The sequence below is a fragment of the Podarcis melisellensis genome, assembly GCF_964234715.1.
Source record: "Podarcis melisellensis genome assembly, chromosome: 2".
Taxonomy (NCBI): Eukaryota; Metazoa; Chordata; class Lepidosauria; order Squamata; family Lacertidae; genus Podarcis; species Podarcis melisellensis.
The window spans coordinates 111685565-111705535 of NC_138529.1; the positions used below are offsets into that span (position 1 = coordinate 111685565).

The 19971-nt window shown below is 47.3% G+C and overlaps 1 protein-coding gene across 1 annotated transcript in view; it reads left to right on the forward strand.

The window, feature by feature from the left end:
* The first annotated feature begins 1243 nt into the window (after positions 1-1243).
* The window catches only part of LOC309361139 (uncharacterized protein), a 36138-nt gene continuing 17410 nt past the window's right edge, over positions 1244-19971 (forward strand). Inside the window, 15 exon segments of the mRNA XM_081896096.1 lie at positions 1244-1622; positions 1625-1836; positions 2402-2497; positions 3285-3515; positions 4514-4536; positions 6546-6667; positions 8626-8658; positions 10258-10763; positions 13997-14509; positions 15054-15149; positions 15448-15678; positions 16759-16781; positions 17789-17910; positions 18887-18919; positions 19466-19971. Of these exon segments, the coding sequence (XP_081752222.1) occupies positions 1406-1622; positions 1625-1836; positions 2402-2497; positions 3285-3515; positions 4514-4536; positions 6546-6667; positions 8626-8658; positions 10258-10763; positions 13997-14509; positions 15054-15149; positions 15448-15678; positions 16759-16781; positions 17789-17910; positions 18887-18919; positions 19466-19971 (2964 nt within the window). The 5' untranslated portion in view covers positions 1244-1405.

A 19971-nucleotide genomic window follows, 5' to 3' on the forward strand; every position in this document is an offset into this window, starting at 1 on the left:
CATTTAAATGAATAAACCAATGTTAGTCGTGCTTATTGACTTCAATGAGTCTGTTCTGAGCAGGACTTGAAATACTGTACTACCCGCTTTTGCCAGAATAAATGTTAATGAAAATGGGATTGAAGAGAGAATTCTGGAGGCTTTTATTGAACTGCAGGGGCTTCTTGGAGAGGGGTGGCGGGAGATTTATTAAACTGTTTTCTGATGTTTGTCTCCACAACTTCTGCATGTATTCCAAGTCCTTTGGGCGAGTGAGACTCAGCCTTATCTGCCATGGCAGCCAGACAACTGAAGAACCGGGAACAGGGCCAAGGAGGGGGGTGCATAGCAGAAACATTTCTCCCACTCCTCAAATGGGGGGCGCATAGCAGAAACATTTCTGACAGAGTCCCACTCCTCAAATGGGAAGAGGAAGTGAAGGCAGATTGTTTTCTTAATCTCTTCCGAAACCCCCTAGCCTCCATCCCATGTTCTCAGGGGCTGTGGATGGGTGTCCAATGGTCCCGTGGGAATGTGCATCACAGGGGAGGGTTGGGCTCCGGCTGCGATGCTCCTTGGAGTCTGAACTTTTGTGTCCTACAGCGGGAAAGGGGCTCCGAAAGCAACAACTTCAGAGCTGAAACCTCTCCATGCAGCGGGGAGAGGGTGCACACTCCGCGTTTCCATACCCGGTCGCTAGGGGGCGGCGGTGCCTCGACGCCGCTTGGTATCCTCACCGAGGACTAGTGACTTGACCTGGAGGCAGGATCGGCCAGGGCGTGGGGCCGGGACTTTTGTGCCACGTCGCACCCTTCACTCGTGTTGACATTCGCTCCAGCCACATAAACCGTCGGCCCTGAATTCTCCCACGCCCAAAACTCCCGTGCGAAAGCGCCATTCATTCGGAAAGCAAAGGGAGCCGGGTGCCCGCGTGCAATAAATGTTGGGAAAGATGTCCAGTTTCCCTCTTGGCCTCCAGAGAACTCAGGAGTCCTGGATTCCACCCCACCCACCACGGGCACTTCCCTCCTGTCTGTTTAGAGATCAGTGTAAATTCTATTCACGCTGGACTTTCCTGCTTTTTACGCCTGGGTTGCTACTAAGGTTGGGAGGGGCTTCAGATTCAAATTCATTCACTGTCTTTCGAATGAGTGAGGCTGACATGAAGCTCATTAAAAAAACTCGCTTCCTCCACCTCTCCTTGGAAAACGGCTCCTTAAATCGGCAGCCAGGAATTATACCCTTCCATTTAAAAAATATAAATTCCCATGGCGGGAAGACTCTGTCTCCCATTTAACCCAACTCTTCGGGCAGCAGTGATCTCGAGCTATAGCACCTGAATTTCCTGGAAAGGCAACACGCCCATTTGCAGACGGAAAAGAGAGAAAAACGAAAGCATCTCTCTCTTCCTGTCGAGGCAGCAGCCATGGCTGCTTCTGGGGGTCCCGTGCAGGATCTCTGCGAGGAAGCCACTTGCCCCATCTGCCTGGAGTGTTTCAGGGATCCGGTGATCATCCCGGAGTGCGGGCACAACTTCTGCCGATCCTGCCTGATCCAGTGCTGGGGGGAATCCGAGGGAGAGGCTTCCTGCCCTCATTGCAGGGAAATCATTCAGCACAGGAACCTCATCCCCAATCGGCCGCTGGCAATGTTGTGGAAAAACTTGCACTCGGGAAACTCCGTCTTCAGGGGGAAAAGGGGACCGAAGGAAAGGGGAGGGTCTGCCAGAAGCACCGGGAGCCCCTGAAGCTCTTCTGCCAGGAGGATGAAGCCCCCATCTGTGTGGTGTGTATCGCATCGAAGGAGCACAAGAAACACGAGGCGATTCTTCTGCAAGAGGCTTTCGAGGAGTACAAGGTAAGAAATCTCTCTGGATTTCCTTTGGGTTTGATGAGGGCGAAACAGCTACAGAGAAGGGGGTTTTGCAGGACAATGTTTTAATATATTCTCCCCCTCCGGCAGACAAAGAGTCTCTTGTCAGTAAACTTCTGAAACTCTGTTCAATTTATTTTTACCGTTCTGGGGATTACAGTGCCCCCAATGTCCCCCTGCAGGAGAAACTCACCCGCAGTTCATCCTCTGGAAGCAGCTCCCTTAGGAAAGGGCTGGAGGGAGGAGCAATGGAGGAGGCAGGGAAAGAATCACAGAATGGTGGAGTTGGAAGGGACCCTGAGGGCCATCTAGTCCAGCCCCTTGCAATGCAGGAATTCTGCCCACAGCCATCCCTGGTTGGGCTCGAACCACCAACCTTCTGGTTAACAGCGAGACTCACTGACCCATTGCGCCACAGGCTCCCTGGATGACGAAGGCAAAGACCACAGTCTTTGGGGCAGGGAGCAAGCAGATGATTCAACTTTCCTGTTATTATGAATACTAAAACTCCAACAAAGAAAAACAACAACCAAAGTTCTTTTCTTTTCAGGGACAGATCAGCAGCTGCCTAGACAATGTGAAGAAGGAGAGAGAGAAAATTCTGGAATTTAAAGCGGGCACAGAAAAGGAAAGCCAAGACCTGCTTGTAAGCATTATTTTTATTTAAGGTGAAAAATGTTGTGCAGTAGTACCTCGCCTTACACAACCCTCTGGTTATATAAACTTCAGGATGCGAGCATGGCAAACACAGAGGTATTTTTCTGGGTTTCACTGTGCGCATGCGCAGAAGCGGTCTATCACGCACATGCGCAGAACAGGCACCTCCAGTTGCTGAAACTTCGAGATCCGACTGGAGCTCCGGAATGGATCCCATCCGCAACCCGGAGGTAATACTGTAGTATAATATCTGGGGGGAAATGAAGATGGAATACAGAAAGAGGTTTACAGTATTTTTGAACAGTCTGATCACACACAGGGCATGGAAGACCATTTGAAGGTGGGGGTGGGCTTGTAAATTTTTACGAAACTCTTTTCCTGCTGGAGTGATCTCTCTAAAATGGCAGACATGCCCTTCCAAGTGAATTCTAATAACTAGTCTCTTCATCCTGCAGCATTATGCCTAATATTGGCCTGGTTTTCTCCTCCTCTTTCTCTTTTTGCTGGTGCAGAAGCAAACAAAATCAAAATCTGGGAAAATAAATATGAAATACAGAAAGAGGTTTATTTTTGAATGGTCTGATCTCCCACAGAGCCTGAAAGACCATTTAAAGGAGGGTGTGGGGTTGTAAGTTTTTACGAAGCTCTTTCTCTGCTGAATATGTCAGAAGTGGCCTTCCAAGGGAATTTGGAAGACTTGACGCTTCATCCTGCAAGCGCAGACTAGATGCCTGATCTTGGCCCACTGTTTTCTTCTTTCAACCTCTTTGCTGCAGAAACAAACAGATGCAGAGAGGGAAAAGATGGTGGCTGAGTACAGGCGACTGCACCAGTTTTTGGAAGAACAAGAGAAACTTCTTCTGGCCCAGATGGCAGAAGTGGAGAAGGAGATTGCAGCCAAAAGGGAGGAGCAGCTGGCCAGACTCTCCAGGGAACTCTCCTCTCTTGACAGCCTCATCCGGGAGATGGAGGAGAAGCTTCAGGAACCAGAGAGTGAACTCCTGCAGGTGAGGCCTCATCCTGATGCGAGAGGGTGGAGTGCGCTGCTTCAGACTACAGGCATTTCTTAGTCCTTCCCCACATAAAAATACTGTTGTCAGAGGAACAAGCAGTACATGACATAGCAGCTAACTCCGAGGGGCCAAGGTCCCTTAGACTGCCCAATAAAATATTTGAGGGGGCCAGCCCCACCCCCGCCACCAATAATGGGCATTTGTTTTGAAATGGGGTGTGTGTACTGCATCTTGTGATTGATTATGTGGGGCGGAGCTTACCTGCCCACCCCCCAATATTTTTACTACATCAAACCACAGGCCCTTTCCGTCCTGCTTCCTGTTCTCGCATTGGCCAACCAGAGGTCTCTGGGAAGCCCACAAGCCAATAGAACTCTGTATTCAATTAACCTTTATTCAGAGTAGACTATTTTAGGTTCATTAATTTCAGTGTGTCTGAGTAAAAGCTAGTTGAAAACAACTGATACTGCCTCCAACACAGGCATTCCAAATTGGCACTGCAACATCTTTTCATTCAGATGCTGTCTTGGGTCCAGCCAGAGAGGGGGTGACCTATTATTATTATTATTATCATTATTATTAAAATAAGTTTGTGTACCACCCAATACCCACAAGTCTCAGGGTGGTTCATAGGATATGATTGAGTGTGAGATGTACATAACAGTGAACCAATTACTTGCATGTGAACACGGAACCAGCATGCGCTGCAGGGCAAAATGGCAGATCAGGGAGGTGGGATTGAATCTCTCAGGTGTTTGGGTGACTTGGTCAAAAGAGAAGAAAGGGACCTTTTATTAGTCATCACTGGAATGGCTGACTTTTGCCATCTGATAGTTATTCTAAAATTATGTGGCACTGTGTATTTTATTGGGGTTCTTTTGTTTTGTCCTCGGCTAACCTCTCTCTGCTTCAGCTGCTTAGTATTTATAACTGACCGCAGGGCTCTCTGCAGAAATGGCTCCACAGATATCTTTTTCTTTCTTTCCTTCCAGGATATCAGAAGCTTCTTGCAGAGGTAAGTGATGGAAATCTGCTGCTTTAAGATAATGTACAGTGGTACCTCGGGTTACATGCACTTCAGGTTACATACGCTTCAGGTTACAGACTCCGCTAACTCAGAAATAGTACCTCAGGTTAAGAACTTTGCTTCAGGATGAGAACAGAAATTTGGCTCTGGTGGCGCAGCAGCAGTGGGAGGCCCCATTAGCTAAAGTGGTGCTTCAGGTTAAGAACAGTTTCAGGTTAAGGATGGACCTCCAGAACGAATTAAGTACTTAACCCGAGGTACCACTGTATTGGGAGAGTTCCTGTTTAACAAGTGAGAAACTCACTCTCCAGTTCCTCCTTCCGGAGATAGCTTAGGACTCCACCGTCCATTTCACAAAATCACAGACAAAAGTAGAGACACATTTTTGTGGTAGTTTGTAGCTACAATCACAGACAGGAAGCCGTTCCCGTTGCATAACTCTGAAGGTCCATCTCTGTGATGGATTCATTTACCGTATTTTTCGCCCTATAGGACGCACTTTTTCCTATCCAAAAATGAAGGGGAAATGTGTGTGCGTCCTATGGGGCGAATGCAGGCTTTCAGGAAGCTATCCGCAAGTCTTGCAAGCCCAGCGGGAGGTCCCACGGGCTCACAAGGCTTGCGGGCTGCAGCCTGAAGCCCAAAAGCTCGGGGGACAGCGGGGAGGTGCAGCGCCGCCACCCCGCTATTCCCTGACCCGATCTGGAGGCTGGCGGGGGGGGGGGAGAAGCAAGCTTGCTTCTCTCTCCCCCCCCCCGCCAGCCCCACAAGCTCGGGGGATAGCGGGGAGGCGGAGCGCCACCACCCCATTATTCCCCGACCCGATCTGGAGGCTGGCGGGGGGGAGAAGCAAGCTTGCTTCTCTCCCCCGCCAGCCCCACAAACTCGGGGGATAGCGGGGCAAGCCGCTGTCCCACGGAGGCTAGAGAGGCTGTCCCTGAAGGCAGAAGAGGGAGACGGAGCGCTCCGTCTCCCTCTTCTAGCTTGGGGATGGCTGCGCAAACCTGGGGGGGGGGAATAAAATTTTCCCCCTTGTTTTTCCCCCCAAAAAAACTAGGTGCGTCCTATGGGCCGGTGCGTCCTATAGGGTGAAAAATACGGTGCTCTGCAACTGATACAAAAAAGGGGGACATCACAAAGGTGCTTGTAAATATCTTCACTATAACTTACCCTTAAATATTCAGTGTATTTCTGGCTTCTGCAGTTTCTTCCTCAGCCATAAGAAGGTGAGAAAGGGCCCTGCTGGATCCGGCCAGTGGTCCATCTAGTCCAGCACCCTGTTTTCACAGGGACTAACCAGAGGCCAGTGGAAAACCAGTGGGCAGGATCTGAGCCCCAGAGGACACTCTGCTCCGGTGGTTTCAGCAACTGGAGTTCAGAGGCACCACTGCCTTTGACTCAGCCATCGTGAAGAGTAGCCGCTGAGAGCCTTCTCCCCCAAACACCTGCAACATGTTCAAAAATTCAAGAATTTTGAAAATCTTGCATGTTTAGAAAATACTGCTTTAATTTCTAATATTTTCTCCATTTTTAAAATATAACCACTGTGCTAAAATACATTTATAATGTTAAAAGCCATTCTAAAGCATTCTGAACTTCCTTATATTTCAGAAATGAACATACCAAATCTATTTTGTTTTCCTCATTAATCACTTGAAATGCTTTACTAAAACTGGTGTAGTCCTAAAATCTCTGTGTAAGGACCCAGTATGGTTCACTTTTCTTAAAAAAATAATAATGGGTATATATCAGCTTCTTTATCTTCAATCTCCTATTCATATTTTTCATTCAAAATTCAAAAGCAGGTGCATTTTGGTTTTCCTTCAACTTCTTAGATGCTTTCTAGATCCACACATCATCTAGATGCTCCTTTTTGCCATAGGAAAATCCTGCTCCCAAGTCTTCCTGATATATCCATCATGCCTTTATCATCGGGATGAGACCCCTGCCTTGTCAGAGAGCTCCTTGGTGGCTTGACTTTGTTCTTCTCCTCCCAGGTCTCAGGAGAAGGAGAAATTAGAGGATCCTGCGGTGGCTTTTCCTCCTGCCCTGAAGTGGAGGATCTGGGACTTCTGTGATATAAATCCCTTCCTGGAGGGAGTCATGAAGAAATTCAGAGGTAGTAAAGATGGGTTGAAAATATTTTGTACTGGATATTTAAAATTGTTCATGAACGGTTCCAGCTCATTAGCAGTGCTAGGAAAATGGAATGTTTATTTATTTATTCTTTTCAATATCTAGAAGTCACACTTTCCTATGTAGATGACTCACAACTGATTTTCCTTAGGCAATTGAAAGGGGATGGTAAAGGGAGTCATGAAGAAATTCAGAGGTAGTAAAGAAGGGCTGAAGGGGACGCGGGTGGCGCTGTGGGTTAAACCACAGATCCTAGGGCTTGCTGATCAGAAGGTCGGCGGTTCGAATCCCCGTGACGGGGTGAGCTCCCGTTGCTCGGTTCCTGCTCCTGCCAACCTAGCAGTTTGAAAGCACCTCAAAGTGCAAGTAGATAAATAGGAACTGCTCCGGCGGGAAGGTAAACAGCGTTTCCGTGTGCTGCTCTGGTTCGCCAGAAGTGGCTTAGTCATTCTGGCCACATGACTGTTGGGATACTGCCAGGGAGATAAAGCCCATCATGACTCCACGTCGCCTCCGGACGATCCATCGATCTCCCGTAGATACAGTATCAGCAATTAGCGACACGAGCCCCAGAAATAGTTTCCCACATTCCAGAGCTCTTGCACGCTCTATCAGCAGAGTTCACACAGCGAAAGACACACTCAGGAGAGCATATTTACAAGTTTATTCAGCGTTGGTCAGAACAAAGAAAAAACATGACTGCCTGCTTCAGTGTCTCAGACACAGAGAGAGAAACGAAAGCAAGAGACAAAACATAAACTTCCTGTGAACAGGAAATACGCAGACTCTGTGACTCACAAAGCCTGCTCCCTTTTAAGGTGGAACGGAAATATCCTAAGCCCAAGCCAGGGAAAAGCATTACTTTACTGCTGTACGCCGGCTCCCTCAGCCAATAAAGCGAGATGAGAACTGCAACCCCAGAGTCTGCTACGACTGGACCTAATGGTCAGGGGTCCCTTTACCTTTACCTTAAAGATGGGCTGAAAGTACTTTGTACTGGATGTTTAGAAGTGTTCATGACAGGCTCCAGGTCATACGGAATATTAGCCATGCCTGGAAAATAGAAGGCTTTTTATTTATTCTCTTTCAATATATAGAAACCACACTTTGCTATGTAGATGACTCACAACTGATTTTACTTAGGCAATTGAAAGAGGAGGATAAACCTTTATTGCTGTGCTCCTGAATCTCTTGCGAGATCTTGGGGGAGCCTCCCAGATTCCAGTCAGCAAGGTAAAGGGCTTGAAACCTTTTGCCATGAAGGGTTTGGCCACCATGCAAATCGCTTTTAAGACCTTACTTGGTTCTGAGAGGCTCCTGCGAGATCTCAAGGGACCGTTTTGAGATCTCTGATGGCAGGGGTGATTCCGGGGGTCATTCTGACTTTGCACGATTTGCCTTTATGCACAATCTTCAGGAATGTAACCCTCCCTCAAGTGGTGAGTGTCTGTAAAAAGTTGTCCTTGACGTCTTCCCATCTCTCAGCCAGGCTTTGGGTGCTTTCACACACCTCACTTTTCGGGCATTTCTCCTGTTCCTTTGGCCCTGAGATTGATGTAAGGAGGGAAGGAGGGGGCATCAAAAAGCCAGCCAGGAGCAGAGGGGACTGGGATTGAGGCCTCCCGTCCTCGAACAGGGTGTCTGGATCTTGTTGATGGGGAGATCTTCTGGGGGTCCTGCTCCTCCTCCCAAGATTTGGGCAGGCCTGAACCTTGACATCACCCCTACCCTGGTTATGCAGGGATAGCTGGTATGGTGAATTTCAGATAGTTTTAACTGCCAACTCCCATAATCTCCAGATGGCATGGCCAGTGGTTAGGGATGATGGGACTTGGAGTCCACAACACCTGGCTACAATCTCATGAGCTCATATTGTTCATTCCAGGTTTGTTTTCTGAATGAAGGTGTGATGCTAAATCTCTGTTCCCTTTTCTCTCCCAGACACTGTGGAATATGGACTTCAGCTGCGAAAAGGTACATTTCCGGGTCAAGCAGAGACACTAATTCGGGAGAGATGGGAGCTGCTTCTCAAAAGACCAGGCCACTGCACCTCTTCCGTCCATGCCGTATTTTCCCTTATTTCCCAGAGGCATCTGTTCCGTGAGATCAGCATCCTGGGCTAGAGGGGCTCTTGGCCTGATCCTGCAGACTCTTAGGAAGCCCCCAGCCCAGGTTGACTGGCTTTTCTGTGCCCAATCTCCATAAGACACAGGGGTGGTGTGAAGCCAAAGGCTCCCGGCACATGAGGGGGAAATATCCCTTTGAACCATACCAGATCCACACCCCGTTTAGGAGAGTTTATGTAAGAGTAAGGTGTAAGAGTGGGAAATGCATGAGCACAAATAGCTCAGAAAATGGCTGCAACAACCTTTGGGGGCTAGAAGGTGAATGGGTTCTGGTGTCAGTGGAGGGAGCTGGGGGCTGCCTGAGTGTGAACTCCAGGGGTCCGGCTTCCCTGCAAGATTGGGGGTCTTCCCTCAGCTTTTGTATTGGAGGGGAGCCATGACTTCTCTGCTAAAACAAGAGAAACTTGAGTAAACCTAAAAGAGCAGGGCAGAATTACAGCACAGACTGGGGGAAAAGGCTCAATGGGGAGATAGAAGTCCAGTCTGGCCTGATTCTGGACATCACAGAAAGGGAATCATAAGAGCTGGAAAAGATGTAAAAATGGCAGCATAAAGGAAACTCTTATTTACCTTTAAAATCATATTCTGGGATATGTAAAATACATAAAAGCTAATCAATACAATAAACTAGAAAAACCCATTACGTTTAACAAAACAAAAAACTAATAGCAGCACCGGCAACATCCAATATCCCACATAACTTCCAAAGTGCAAAAGTGTGTTTTTAAAAAGAAATCACTTGATTACTTTCCGTAATGTGGCAGGAGGAGGGAGGACTGCAGAGCAGATCTTTTTCCTAATGTCCACCAGCCTGACCAATTTTTAAATTGGTTTCTCGTGATGCTTCCACTGCCCCCCTTTTCCATAAATGTGAGGAACAGTGAAGAAAAAGATGAATTATATAGCCAAATCAGGTCTGGGGAGCCAGGATGGGGTCTTTGCATTGAAGGTGACAAGTGTGTGTGTGTGTGTGTGTGTGTGTGAATGCATTAACGATTAACACAATTCATAGGAAAAGAAAGCCATTCATATCAACGATGTAATAGAACTATCAATTTTCTGCATTGCTCTAACCAAACTGCAAGATAAAATTAAGTTTGTTCTTAGCTAACTGCTCATAGTTTTCCTGTGGGTAACAAACCATAGGCCCAAACGCCAGCCTGGGACTCCTGCATCACGCTACAGAACATGGAAGGGAGTCCCTCAGAAGGTGGTAGACTCTTCATCCTTGGAACCTACAGGGAAGTTGTAGAGAATGTGTGTTAAGTACTTCAAACACTTGAAAGAACTGCAAATATTTCAAGAATCATTAAGAACCTGTCTTGAATGCAGAGCCATGGAGACCCTGTTCATTTCAGAGGGGATGCTGTTTCTGTCATGTACCTAAAACAGAGTCAGCTTCCCCATTGACGTCGTTTCTCTTCTCTTTCCTCATCTGCCCCCACAGAAAACGTAACTTTGGATCCAGACACAGCAAATCCTTACCTCATCCTGTCTGAGGATCGAAAGAGTGTGAAAGATGGAGAAGTGTGTAGACGCCTGCCGAACAACCCTGAGAGATTTGACACACATGGCGATGTGCTGGGATGTGAGGGTTTCACATCAGGCAGACATTTCTGGGAGGTCACTGTGGGAAGAGAGGAGGGGTGGGCAGTGGGGGTGGCCAGAAAGTCTGTGAAGAGGAAGGGTGAATTGTATTTTAATACTACGGAAGGGATCTGGGGTTTGGGGAAGTGGGACAGTGGGTACAAGGTGTCCTCCTCCCATGAGGCCCCTGTTCCAAGTGAGGAGCCCGAGAGGATCCGAGTGACCCTGAACTGTGAAGGGAGACGGGTGTCCTTTTACGATGCCGATACAGCAGTCCTCCTCCATGCAGATACAGCAGCCCCCTTCTCAGGAGAGACCCTCCAGCCCTACTTTTATGTGAGCAAGAAAGCGAACCTGAGACTCTATTGACTGAAGGTGCAGACAGACAAGTGTATATTCATTGTCATCATGGCACATTCAGTCTCCTCTTCAGGACTGAGCTGACAGGCACTTCAGGAGAAACCATATTTGCAGAACGGTGATTGGCCATCCCTTGTGTCAATCATGATACAACTCTCCCTTCCCAGGCCAGTTTTGTGAATGACACTGATGGATTGGGTCCCCTGTCAGTCCCCAAACTTGCCTGTTCTCTCTCCCTTGGGAATAGGCTACTTCTGTCAGTGCAGGAGGTGCAAAGGGGGAAAGAAGCAAGAAAATAATTTAGTAAACAACAGCAACACACACCCCCCTCCCCGCAATATTCCTGTTTTGATGTTCTCTCTCCAACCTCCAACTTGAGTTTTCTAGAGACAATACCATCATCTTTTATGAATAAAACCAGAATTATGCACGGGCATCACTTAAAACCTTCCTCAGCCTCAATCCCTTTCTCAGATTCCCTTTCCTCCCCCAAAACCTCCACTGACCATGAATGGAAGTTCCAAAATCCCCCCCCCCTTTTTTTGCTGATACTCAGTGAAGCTTATGTGGCAATATAGCAAAATCAGAGACCTGTTTGCTAGTCGGTCCAGAACGCACAACTTACTTGTGTGATCGCAGCCTGGAGCACTTTGTCTAAACAAATTAATAAATAAATAGAAAGAGGGTGAGAGATGGGAAAACCTCTTGGAAGGGACTGTGTGAGATCTCACATGAGTCTCCAGAGCCCAGAAAGCAATGGGGGGGGCCTTGGCAGTGGGAGAAACAGTTTCTAAGTCCACCTTGCTTACCGGCCTCTACAAAGGTTGCATAAAGATCTGAAGATCTCTGGCTTCAGACAGGTTGGGATGGTTCCTTGGGGGGCATTTTCGGGGTGTCTTCCTGACTTACGCAATATTGCCTTATTGCAATATTGTGGGAATCCCACAACCAGGAGAGAAGTGAGCCTCAGCCATACCTGCCATTTCAGTGAGAAAGGTAAAGGTAAAGGTACCCCTGCCCGTACGGGCCAGTCTTGCCAGACTCTAGGGTTGTGCGCCCATCTCACTCAAGAGGCCGGGAGCCAGCGCTGTCCGCAGACACTTCTGGGTCACGTGGCCAGCGTGACAAGCTGCATCTGGTGAGCCAGCGCAGCACACGGAACGCCGTTTACCTTCCCGCTGGTAAGCGGTCCCTATTTATCTACTTGCACCCGGGGGTGCTTTCGAACTGCTAGGTTGGAAGGCGCTGGGACCGAACAACGGGAGCACATCCCACCGCGGGGATTCGAACCGCCGACCATGCAATCGGCAAGTCCTAGGCGCTGAGGTTTTACCCACAGCGCCACCTGCGTCCTTCAGTAAGAAAGCAGGTATCCTATTGACACCCTATTTTTTAAAATACAGTCAATTGTGGGCAAATTGGGGGGGGGGGTGAAAAGAATGCCAATTATAATAATTCCTCACCCTGTTTTCAACGGAAGCATTGCAACTGTTAACGGAAAAAACCAAGGGCTCCCTTGGACAAAAACAAAGACACCAACCAGGATAACTTGGAGCCAAACAGCAGCCTGTAGGCTTGGCCTTTGTTGAACTGTTGCAACAGGGTGCTCCCCTCACTTGCAGGAGAGAGGAACGACACAGAAAAATGGTGTGCAAGACCTTATAAAAACTTTTGAAATTCCCACCCTCTAGGTCAAGCCCACCCCCAGAAACATCATGCATACATAACAGAAAGGAGGGGTTGAGGGAGGAGTTGTGGTGGTAACCTGAGTGTCCTGTCACCTGGCTGGTTCCCCCTTTCCCCCTCCCCATGAGTACTTTCCAGGTGACAAGAGGGGAGTTTGCAGTTTCCTGCCCCCAGAGGGAAGATCTGATCATTGTCCTTTGTTCCAGTCCATGCTGAATCCACTTCCATATGCAAGTTCTTTGTGATCTTGATGGTCTTCTGTCTAGGACCATCAGGGTTGGCATAGCAACTGGGCAGGGCTCCTGTGGATGTGCTGGTATGCTCAAGGATTATGGCTGCCCTGTATCAAACCTTCCCCATTTTGTAGTCCTTCCTTCATGGAGTAAAATAAAAGTGGAGCAGTGCAAATCCGATGTATGGTTGATTTTCTATGAATTTATAACAGAAGCGTAGCGTATGTAGTGTATGAGTGTGAGTGTGTGTGAAGGTTGTACAAACTGAATGAATGGGGGGGGCGGGTTTCCTGCTACACAACCAGTGCCAAACAGATGGGGCAACAAATAGGAATAGGTGTTTTCATTCAACATTTTTATCATGGTCTTCCAAATGGCAATTCTCCAGTCGGATGTGGAAGTGAAGGCAGCACATCTTTCTAACCTCTTCTGAGCTCTGTGGAGCAAAGAGGAAATTAAGCCTATAGCCCTGTGTCCTGGGATAAGTCCCTTTGAACTTACTCGTGAGTAGACATAGGAGTGCATTTTTATTTTATTTTTTTACAAAAAGGATTAGCTCACAGGTTTTGGTGATTGCCTAGATATTTAATAAAATATCAAAGTTGCTCTGTTTGGTGTTTAAAATATTTTTATTTCTTCTTTTTGGGCTCACAAAATAGGGGTCTTCTTATACATGGGGGCATCTTATACACAGAAAAATATGGTATGTATCAACCACCAAACAATAATACTTTAGCAGTATATAAAGATATAAAATATCACAAGTAAAAAGAGAGAACACTTCCCTCCCACACACAAAATGGTTTTTAAAAATTCCATGGTTAATGTTAATTTTTCTGAGAGGACGGACAGACCTGGAGATGGGATCAATGGGTGGGGGGTGGGTGGGAAGTAACTGGTCCTGAAGAGCAGCTTAAAAATTTCCCAGGTCTGTGGCTGCGGACGAGGGTCCAGTTGTCCCGTGGGAATGTGCATCGCAGTGGAGTTTGGGCTGAACATTGTGACCTGCAGCTGGAAGGAGTCGGCAGAGTCATTCATTCAGTGGCGTTCGAGGCTGGCGGTGAAGCTAAAATAACAATCAAAAGCACTTATCTCTGTCTCTCCTAGGTGCATGGCCCTTTAAATTAGAAGCAAGGAATTCTCATTACAAATAAATAAATTTCCATATCAAAGAGACCCTGATCCATTTAAAGACACATCTCTAAGGCAGCCGAGGTCCTGCTTAAATTTCCTGGGCGGGAGAAGAAATATCCCAGATCTCCTTGCTAACTCCACTTCTGCGGAGCGGAAGGGAAATCTTGAGTCGCCACCTTGGAATAATCTCCTCCCGGGAAACGGAAACATAGCAATTCGCACGCGGAAAGCGAAGAAAAGGCAACCAAGTTCTCTCTCTTCCTGGCGATGGCTGCTTCTGGGGGTGCCGTGCAGGATCTCTGCGAGGAAGCCACTTGCCCCATCTGCCTGGAGTGTTTCAGGGATCCGGTGATCATCCCGGAGTGTGGGCACAACTTCTGCCGATCCTGCCTGATCCAGTGCTGGGAGAAGTCCGAGAGAGAGGCTTCCTGCCCTTTGTGCAGAGAAATCATTCAGCACAGGACCCTCATCCCCAATCGGCCTCTGGCAAACGTTGTGGAAATACTGGGAGCCGAGAAAGTCTCTCTTCCAGGGGAAAAGGGGGCAGAAGGAAAGGGGAGGGTCTGCGAGAAGCACCAGGAGCCCCTGAAGCTCTTCTGCAAGGAGGAAGAAGCCCCCATCTGTGTCGTGTGTGACAGATCCAAGGAGCACAAAAGCCACGAGGTGGTTCCTCTGGAGGAGGCGTTGCAGGAGTACAAGGTAGGAAATCTCTCTGGGTTTCCTTTGGGGATGGTGAGGGTGAAAGAGATACAGAGAAGGGGGTCTTGCAAGAAAATGTTTTAATGTATTCTCCCCTCCTGCAGCCAAACAGTAACTAAACTTCCAAAACTCTTCAATAAACATTTCCTTTTTTTCTTTTTGGGGGAATACAGTGGCCCCATACCCCCCCCCCTGCATGCAGGAGTAACTCAACCACAGTCCTTCCTCTGGAAGCAGCTCCCTTAGGAAAGGGCTGGAGGGTGGGGCAGTGCAGGTGACAGGGACCCTAAGGGCCATCTAGTCCAACCCCCTGAAATGCTGGAATTCTGCCCACAGCCATCCCTGGTTGGGCTCGAACCACCAACCTTCTGGTTAACAGCCAGACACACTGACCCATTGAGCCACAGGCTCCCTGGATGATGAAGGCAAAGACCACAGTTTTGGGGGGCAGAGCAAGCAGATGATTCAACTTTCCTGTTATTATGAATACTAAAACTCCAACAAAGAAAAAAGCAACTGAAGTTTGATTTTCTTTTCTTTTCAGGATCAGATCAGCAGCTGCTTAGACAATGTGAGGAAGGAGAGAGAAAAAATTCTGGAATTTAAAGCAGATGCAGAAAAGGAAAGCCAAGACCTGCTTGTAAGCATCACTGTTACTTGGAAGTGAATAAGTGCTGTAGTCTTAAATCAAAATCTGGGGAAATGAATATGAAATAGAGAAAGAGGTTTCTTTTTGAACTGTCTGATCTCCCACAGAGCATGAAATACCGTTTAAAGGAGCGGGTGGGCTTGTAAGTTTTTACAAAGCTCTTTCTCTGTTGAATATGTCAGACATTGCCTTCTGAGGGAATTCTGATAACTTGCCTCTTCATCCTTCAATGGCAGACTAGATGCCTGATTTTGGCCCACTGTTCTCTTCTTTCAACCTTTTGCTGCAGAAACAAACAGTTGCAGAGAGGGAAAAGATGGTGGCTGAGTTCAGGCGACTGCACCAGTTTCTGGAAGAACAAGAGAAGCTTCTTTTGGCTCAGATGGCAGAAGTGGAGAAGGAGATTGCAGCCCAAAGGGAGGAGCAGCTGGCCAGACTCTCCGGGGAACTCTCCTCTCTTGACAGGCTCATCCGGGAGATGGAGGAGAAGCTTCAGGAACCAGAGAGTGAACTCCTGCAGGTCAGGCCTCATCCTGATGTGAGAGGGTGGAGTGGGCTGCTTCAGACTACAGTAGTACCTCGGGATGCGAACGGCATCCGTTCCGGAGCCCCGTTTGTATCCTGAATGGAACGCAAGCCGCAATAGCGCATCTGCACGTGCGTGGGTTGCGTTTTGCCGCTTACGCGCATGTGCAGATTGTCATTTTCTGCGTCTGCGCATGTGCAAGTGGCGAAACCCGAAAGTAATGCGCCCCGTTACTTCTGGGTTGCCGCGAAGCGCAACCCGAAAGCGCTCAACCTGAATCAAATTCAACCTGAGGTATGATTGTACAAGCATTCCTTAGTCCAGTGTTTCCCAACCTTGTGCCTCCAGATGTTTTTGGCCTACAACTCCCATCATCCCTGACTAGCAAGACCAGTGGCAAGGGATGATGGGAATTGTAGGCCAAAAACAGCTGGAGGCAGGCTTAGTCCTCCCCCACAGAAAAATATCGTTGTAAAAAAAAAACAGTCGGTAGAAGAAGGATGAAAGCTATTAACTCTGGAGTCACAAAAACGGGTCCTGGTGGATTAAACTGCAAGCGCCTTCAGTTTAGCATCCTGTCCTCTCTTTGGTCTGGGAAGCCCATAAGCCAATAGGGCTCTTCCCATCTGTGATTCCCAGAGGTAGAAGCTTGTAGTCAAGTAACCTTTACTCAGAGTAGACTAATGGGGGTGGCTATCCAAGGTTCATTCATTTCAGTGTATCTGAGTAAAACCAGTTGAATACAACTGATACTGCCCCTCCCACACTTGAAGTAGTACATAGGCTTTGTGGCTAGTTTGCAAAACCCAACCTTCCAAACCCTTCCAAGTTGGTGATCATTACTGCATCAAGCGCGTGTTCCTTCAGGTGCTGTCCTGGGATCCGTGACTGGAGTATTGGTCGCAGGTGAACATGGAGCCGGCATGCACTGCAGGGCAAAATGGTAAACCAGGGTGAGATTGAATCTCTCAGCTATTTGGACAACTTGGCCAAAAGGGAAGAAGGGGAGCGTTTATTAGTCATCACTGCAGTGCAGAAATGGCTCCACTGACATCTTTCTTTCTTTCCTTCCAGGATATCGGAAGCTCCTTGCAGAGGTAAGTGATAGAAAACCCCTGCCTTATTCTGATGCTATGAATGTTCCAGTTTAATAGGTGGGAAACTCGCTCTCCAGTTCCTCCTTCCAGAGATAGCTTAGGACTCCATCATGCATTTAACAAGATCACAGACAAAAACAGGGACACGTTTTCATAGTCATTGGTCCCATCTACAGTCACAGTCAGAAAGCCATTCCCATTGCATATTTCTGAAGGCTCTTCTCTGTGATGGATTTGTTTACTCTGCAATTGATACAAAAAGGGGAGGCATCCCAAAGGGGCTTGTAAATATCTTCACTATAACTTACCCCTAAATATCCAGCATATTTCTGGCTTCTGCAGGTTCTTCTTCAGACATAAGAATGTGAGAAAGGTCCCTGCTGGATCAGGCCATGGCCCATCAAGTCCAGCATCCTGTTTTCATAGTGACTAACCTGTGGGAAACTCGTGAGCAGGATCTGAGCCCCAGAGGACACTCCCCTCCTGTGGTTCAGAGGCACCACTGCCTTTGACCCAGCCATCATGAATAGTACCCGTTGAGAGCCTTGTCCCCCAAACAACTGCAACATATTTTAAAAGCTTCCACGTTTAAAAAATACAGTTTTAATTTCTAATATTTTTTCCTTTTTTAAATGTAACCACTGGGCTAAAAAATTATTATTATAGTCACTTGAAATGCTTCACTAAAATTGGTGTAGTCCAAATCTCTGCCTAAGATCCTTGTATTGTTAAGTTTTCTTCAAAATATATATATATTAATTTGCATATATCAGCTTCTTTACCTTCAATCTCATATTCCTATATTTCCTTCTGTATATTTTGGAAGCAGGTGTGTTTCGGTTTTCCTTCATCTTGTTAGGTGCTCTCTAGATGCTCCCTTTTGCCATTGGAAAAACCCTGCTCCCAAGTCTTCAGGATATATACCCATCATGCCTTTATCATCAGGATGAGACACCTGCCTTGTCAGAGAGCTCCTTGGTGGCTTGACTTTGTTCTTCTCCTCCCAGGTCTCAGGAGAAGGAGAACTTAGAGGATCCTCCCGTGGCTTTTCCTCCTGCCCTGAAGTGGAGGATCTGGGACGTCCGTGATATGAATCTCTTCCTGGAGGGAGTCATGAAGCAGTTCAAAGGTAATGAGGAAAGGCAACAGGGATTTTATACTGGATGTTTAAAAGTGTTTATGAAAGGCTCCAGGTCATACGTAATATTAGTAATACCAGGAAAGGTTTATTTATTTTTGTTTTATTTCAATGTCCAGAGGCCACACTTTAATATACAGATGACTCACAACATGCTGGTTTTACTTATACAATCAAACCTTTTATGTGGATTGCAGATAAATAAACAGAAAGCAAGCAGGAAGCCCTCATTGGCTGGGCTCTGGAGGCTCTCATGAGAAAAAGCGCTTTTAATCCCTACACGGAATCTGCTTTTAAGCCATCCTCCTTGCTTACTGGGCTTTGAGATGCTCCTGCGAGGTCTCGCAGGGCTGTCCGAGATCTCAGATGGCAGGGGCAATTCCAGGGGTCATTCTGACATTACACAACTTTATCCACAATCCCCAGGAAAGTAACCCTCGCGTACGTTTTCTGTAGAAAGTTGTATTTTACTGCTTCAGATCTCTCCACCAGGCCTTAGATGCTTTCACACTCCTCACCCATTTCCCAGGTAGCCTCACCTACAGCCTCTCAGGCGTCTCCTTGGTTCCTTTGGCCATGAGATTGATGTGAAGGAGGCGGGAGGCTGTCAAAAAGCCATCTGGGATCAGAGGGAAGCGGGAATGAGATCTTCAGTCCTGGAAGAGATCTTACATCTCAAGGTTGATACTGACGGGGAGGTCTTTTGGAGGTCCTGCTCTTCTTCTTAGGTCTGAGCAGGCCTAGAACTTGGACATTGCCCTTGCCCTGGCTTATGCAGGGATGGCCATTGTGGTGGCTTTCAGACATTTTCAGCTGCAACGCTCATAAGCTCCAACTGGTGTGGCTGGTGGTTTGGAATGATGGGATGACACCACATCTACAATCTCAGGAGCTCATATTGTTGTTACCAGATTTGTTCTCTGGATGGTGGTGTGATGCTAAATCTCTCTTCCCTTTTCTTCTCCAGACACTCTGGACTCTGGACTTCAGCTGCATCAAGGTAAATTTCAGGATCTAAAGGAGGCACAGTTTCAGGAGAGAGATGTGTGAAGTGCTTTGAAAGAACTGCAGATGTTTATTTTTATTTTTTCAAATTCTTTTTATTGAATTCTTGAAAAATTACATCGAAAAGCAAAAAAACTCACAAACAGTTACAAAATAGAAATAGAAAAACAAGAAAGAAAAAAAAGAAAGAAAAAAGAAGGGAAACAAAAAAAGAAAATCGGAATAACACATATCAACATAAAACAGACAAACTTACAAACATTTGACCTCCTTCCATCTCGGTTTAGGTTAGGTAATCTTGTAATCTTTCTGCAGTTGTGTTGTATTAACTCTATACATCGCAGGTATTAAATTCCGTCCACTGTGATTTTAGTAGAAAGAACTGCAGATGTTTAAAGAATCATTATTAAGAACTTAAGGAGCACCCCAGTTCTGAACGCAGTGCATGAAAACCCTTTTCATATTTCTCTCATGTGTCTAAAGAAGTGTCCGTCTCCCAGCTGACGTCATTTCTCTTCTCTTTCCTCATCTGCCCCCACAGAAAACGTCACATTGGATCCAGACACAGCAAATCCCTGGCTCTCCCTGTCTGAGGATCGAAAGAGTGTGCGAAGGGGGAAAGTGTTTAGATACCTGCCAAACAACCCTGAGAGATTTGACACATATGGCTATGTCCTGGGATGTGAGGGTTTCACAGCAGGCAGACATTTCTGGGAGGTCATTGTGGGAGGTGAGGAGGAGTGGGCGGTGGGCGTGGCCAGAAAGTCTGTGAAGAGGAAGGGCAAGTTCTGTTTTGATACTAGGGAAGGGATCTGGGGTTTGGGTAAGTGGGGCGGTGGGTACGAGTTATCCTCCCCCCATGAGTTCCCTCTTTCAAGTGAGGAGCCCAAGAGGATCCGAGTGACCCTGAACTTTGAAGGGAGACGGGTGTCCTTTTACGATGCAGATACAGCAGTCCTCCTCTACACATTCTCAGCAGCCTCCTTCTCAAGAGAGACCCTCCAACCCTTTTTTTACGTGTCTGCCAAAGGCCACCTGTCAATCTCT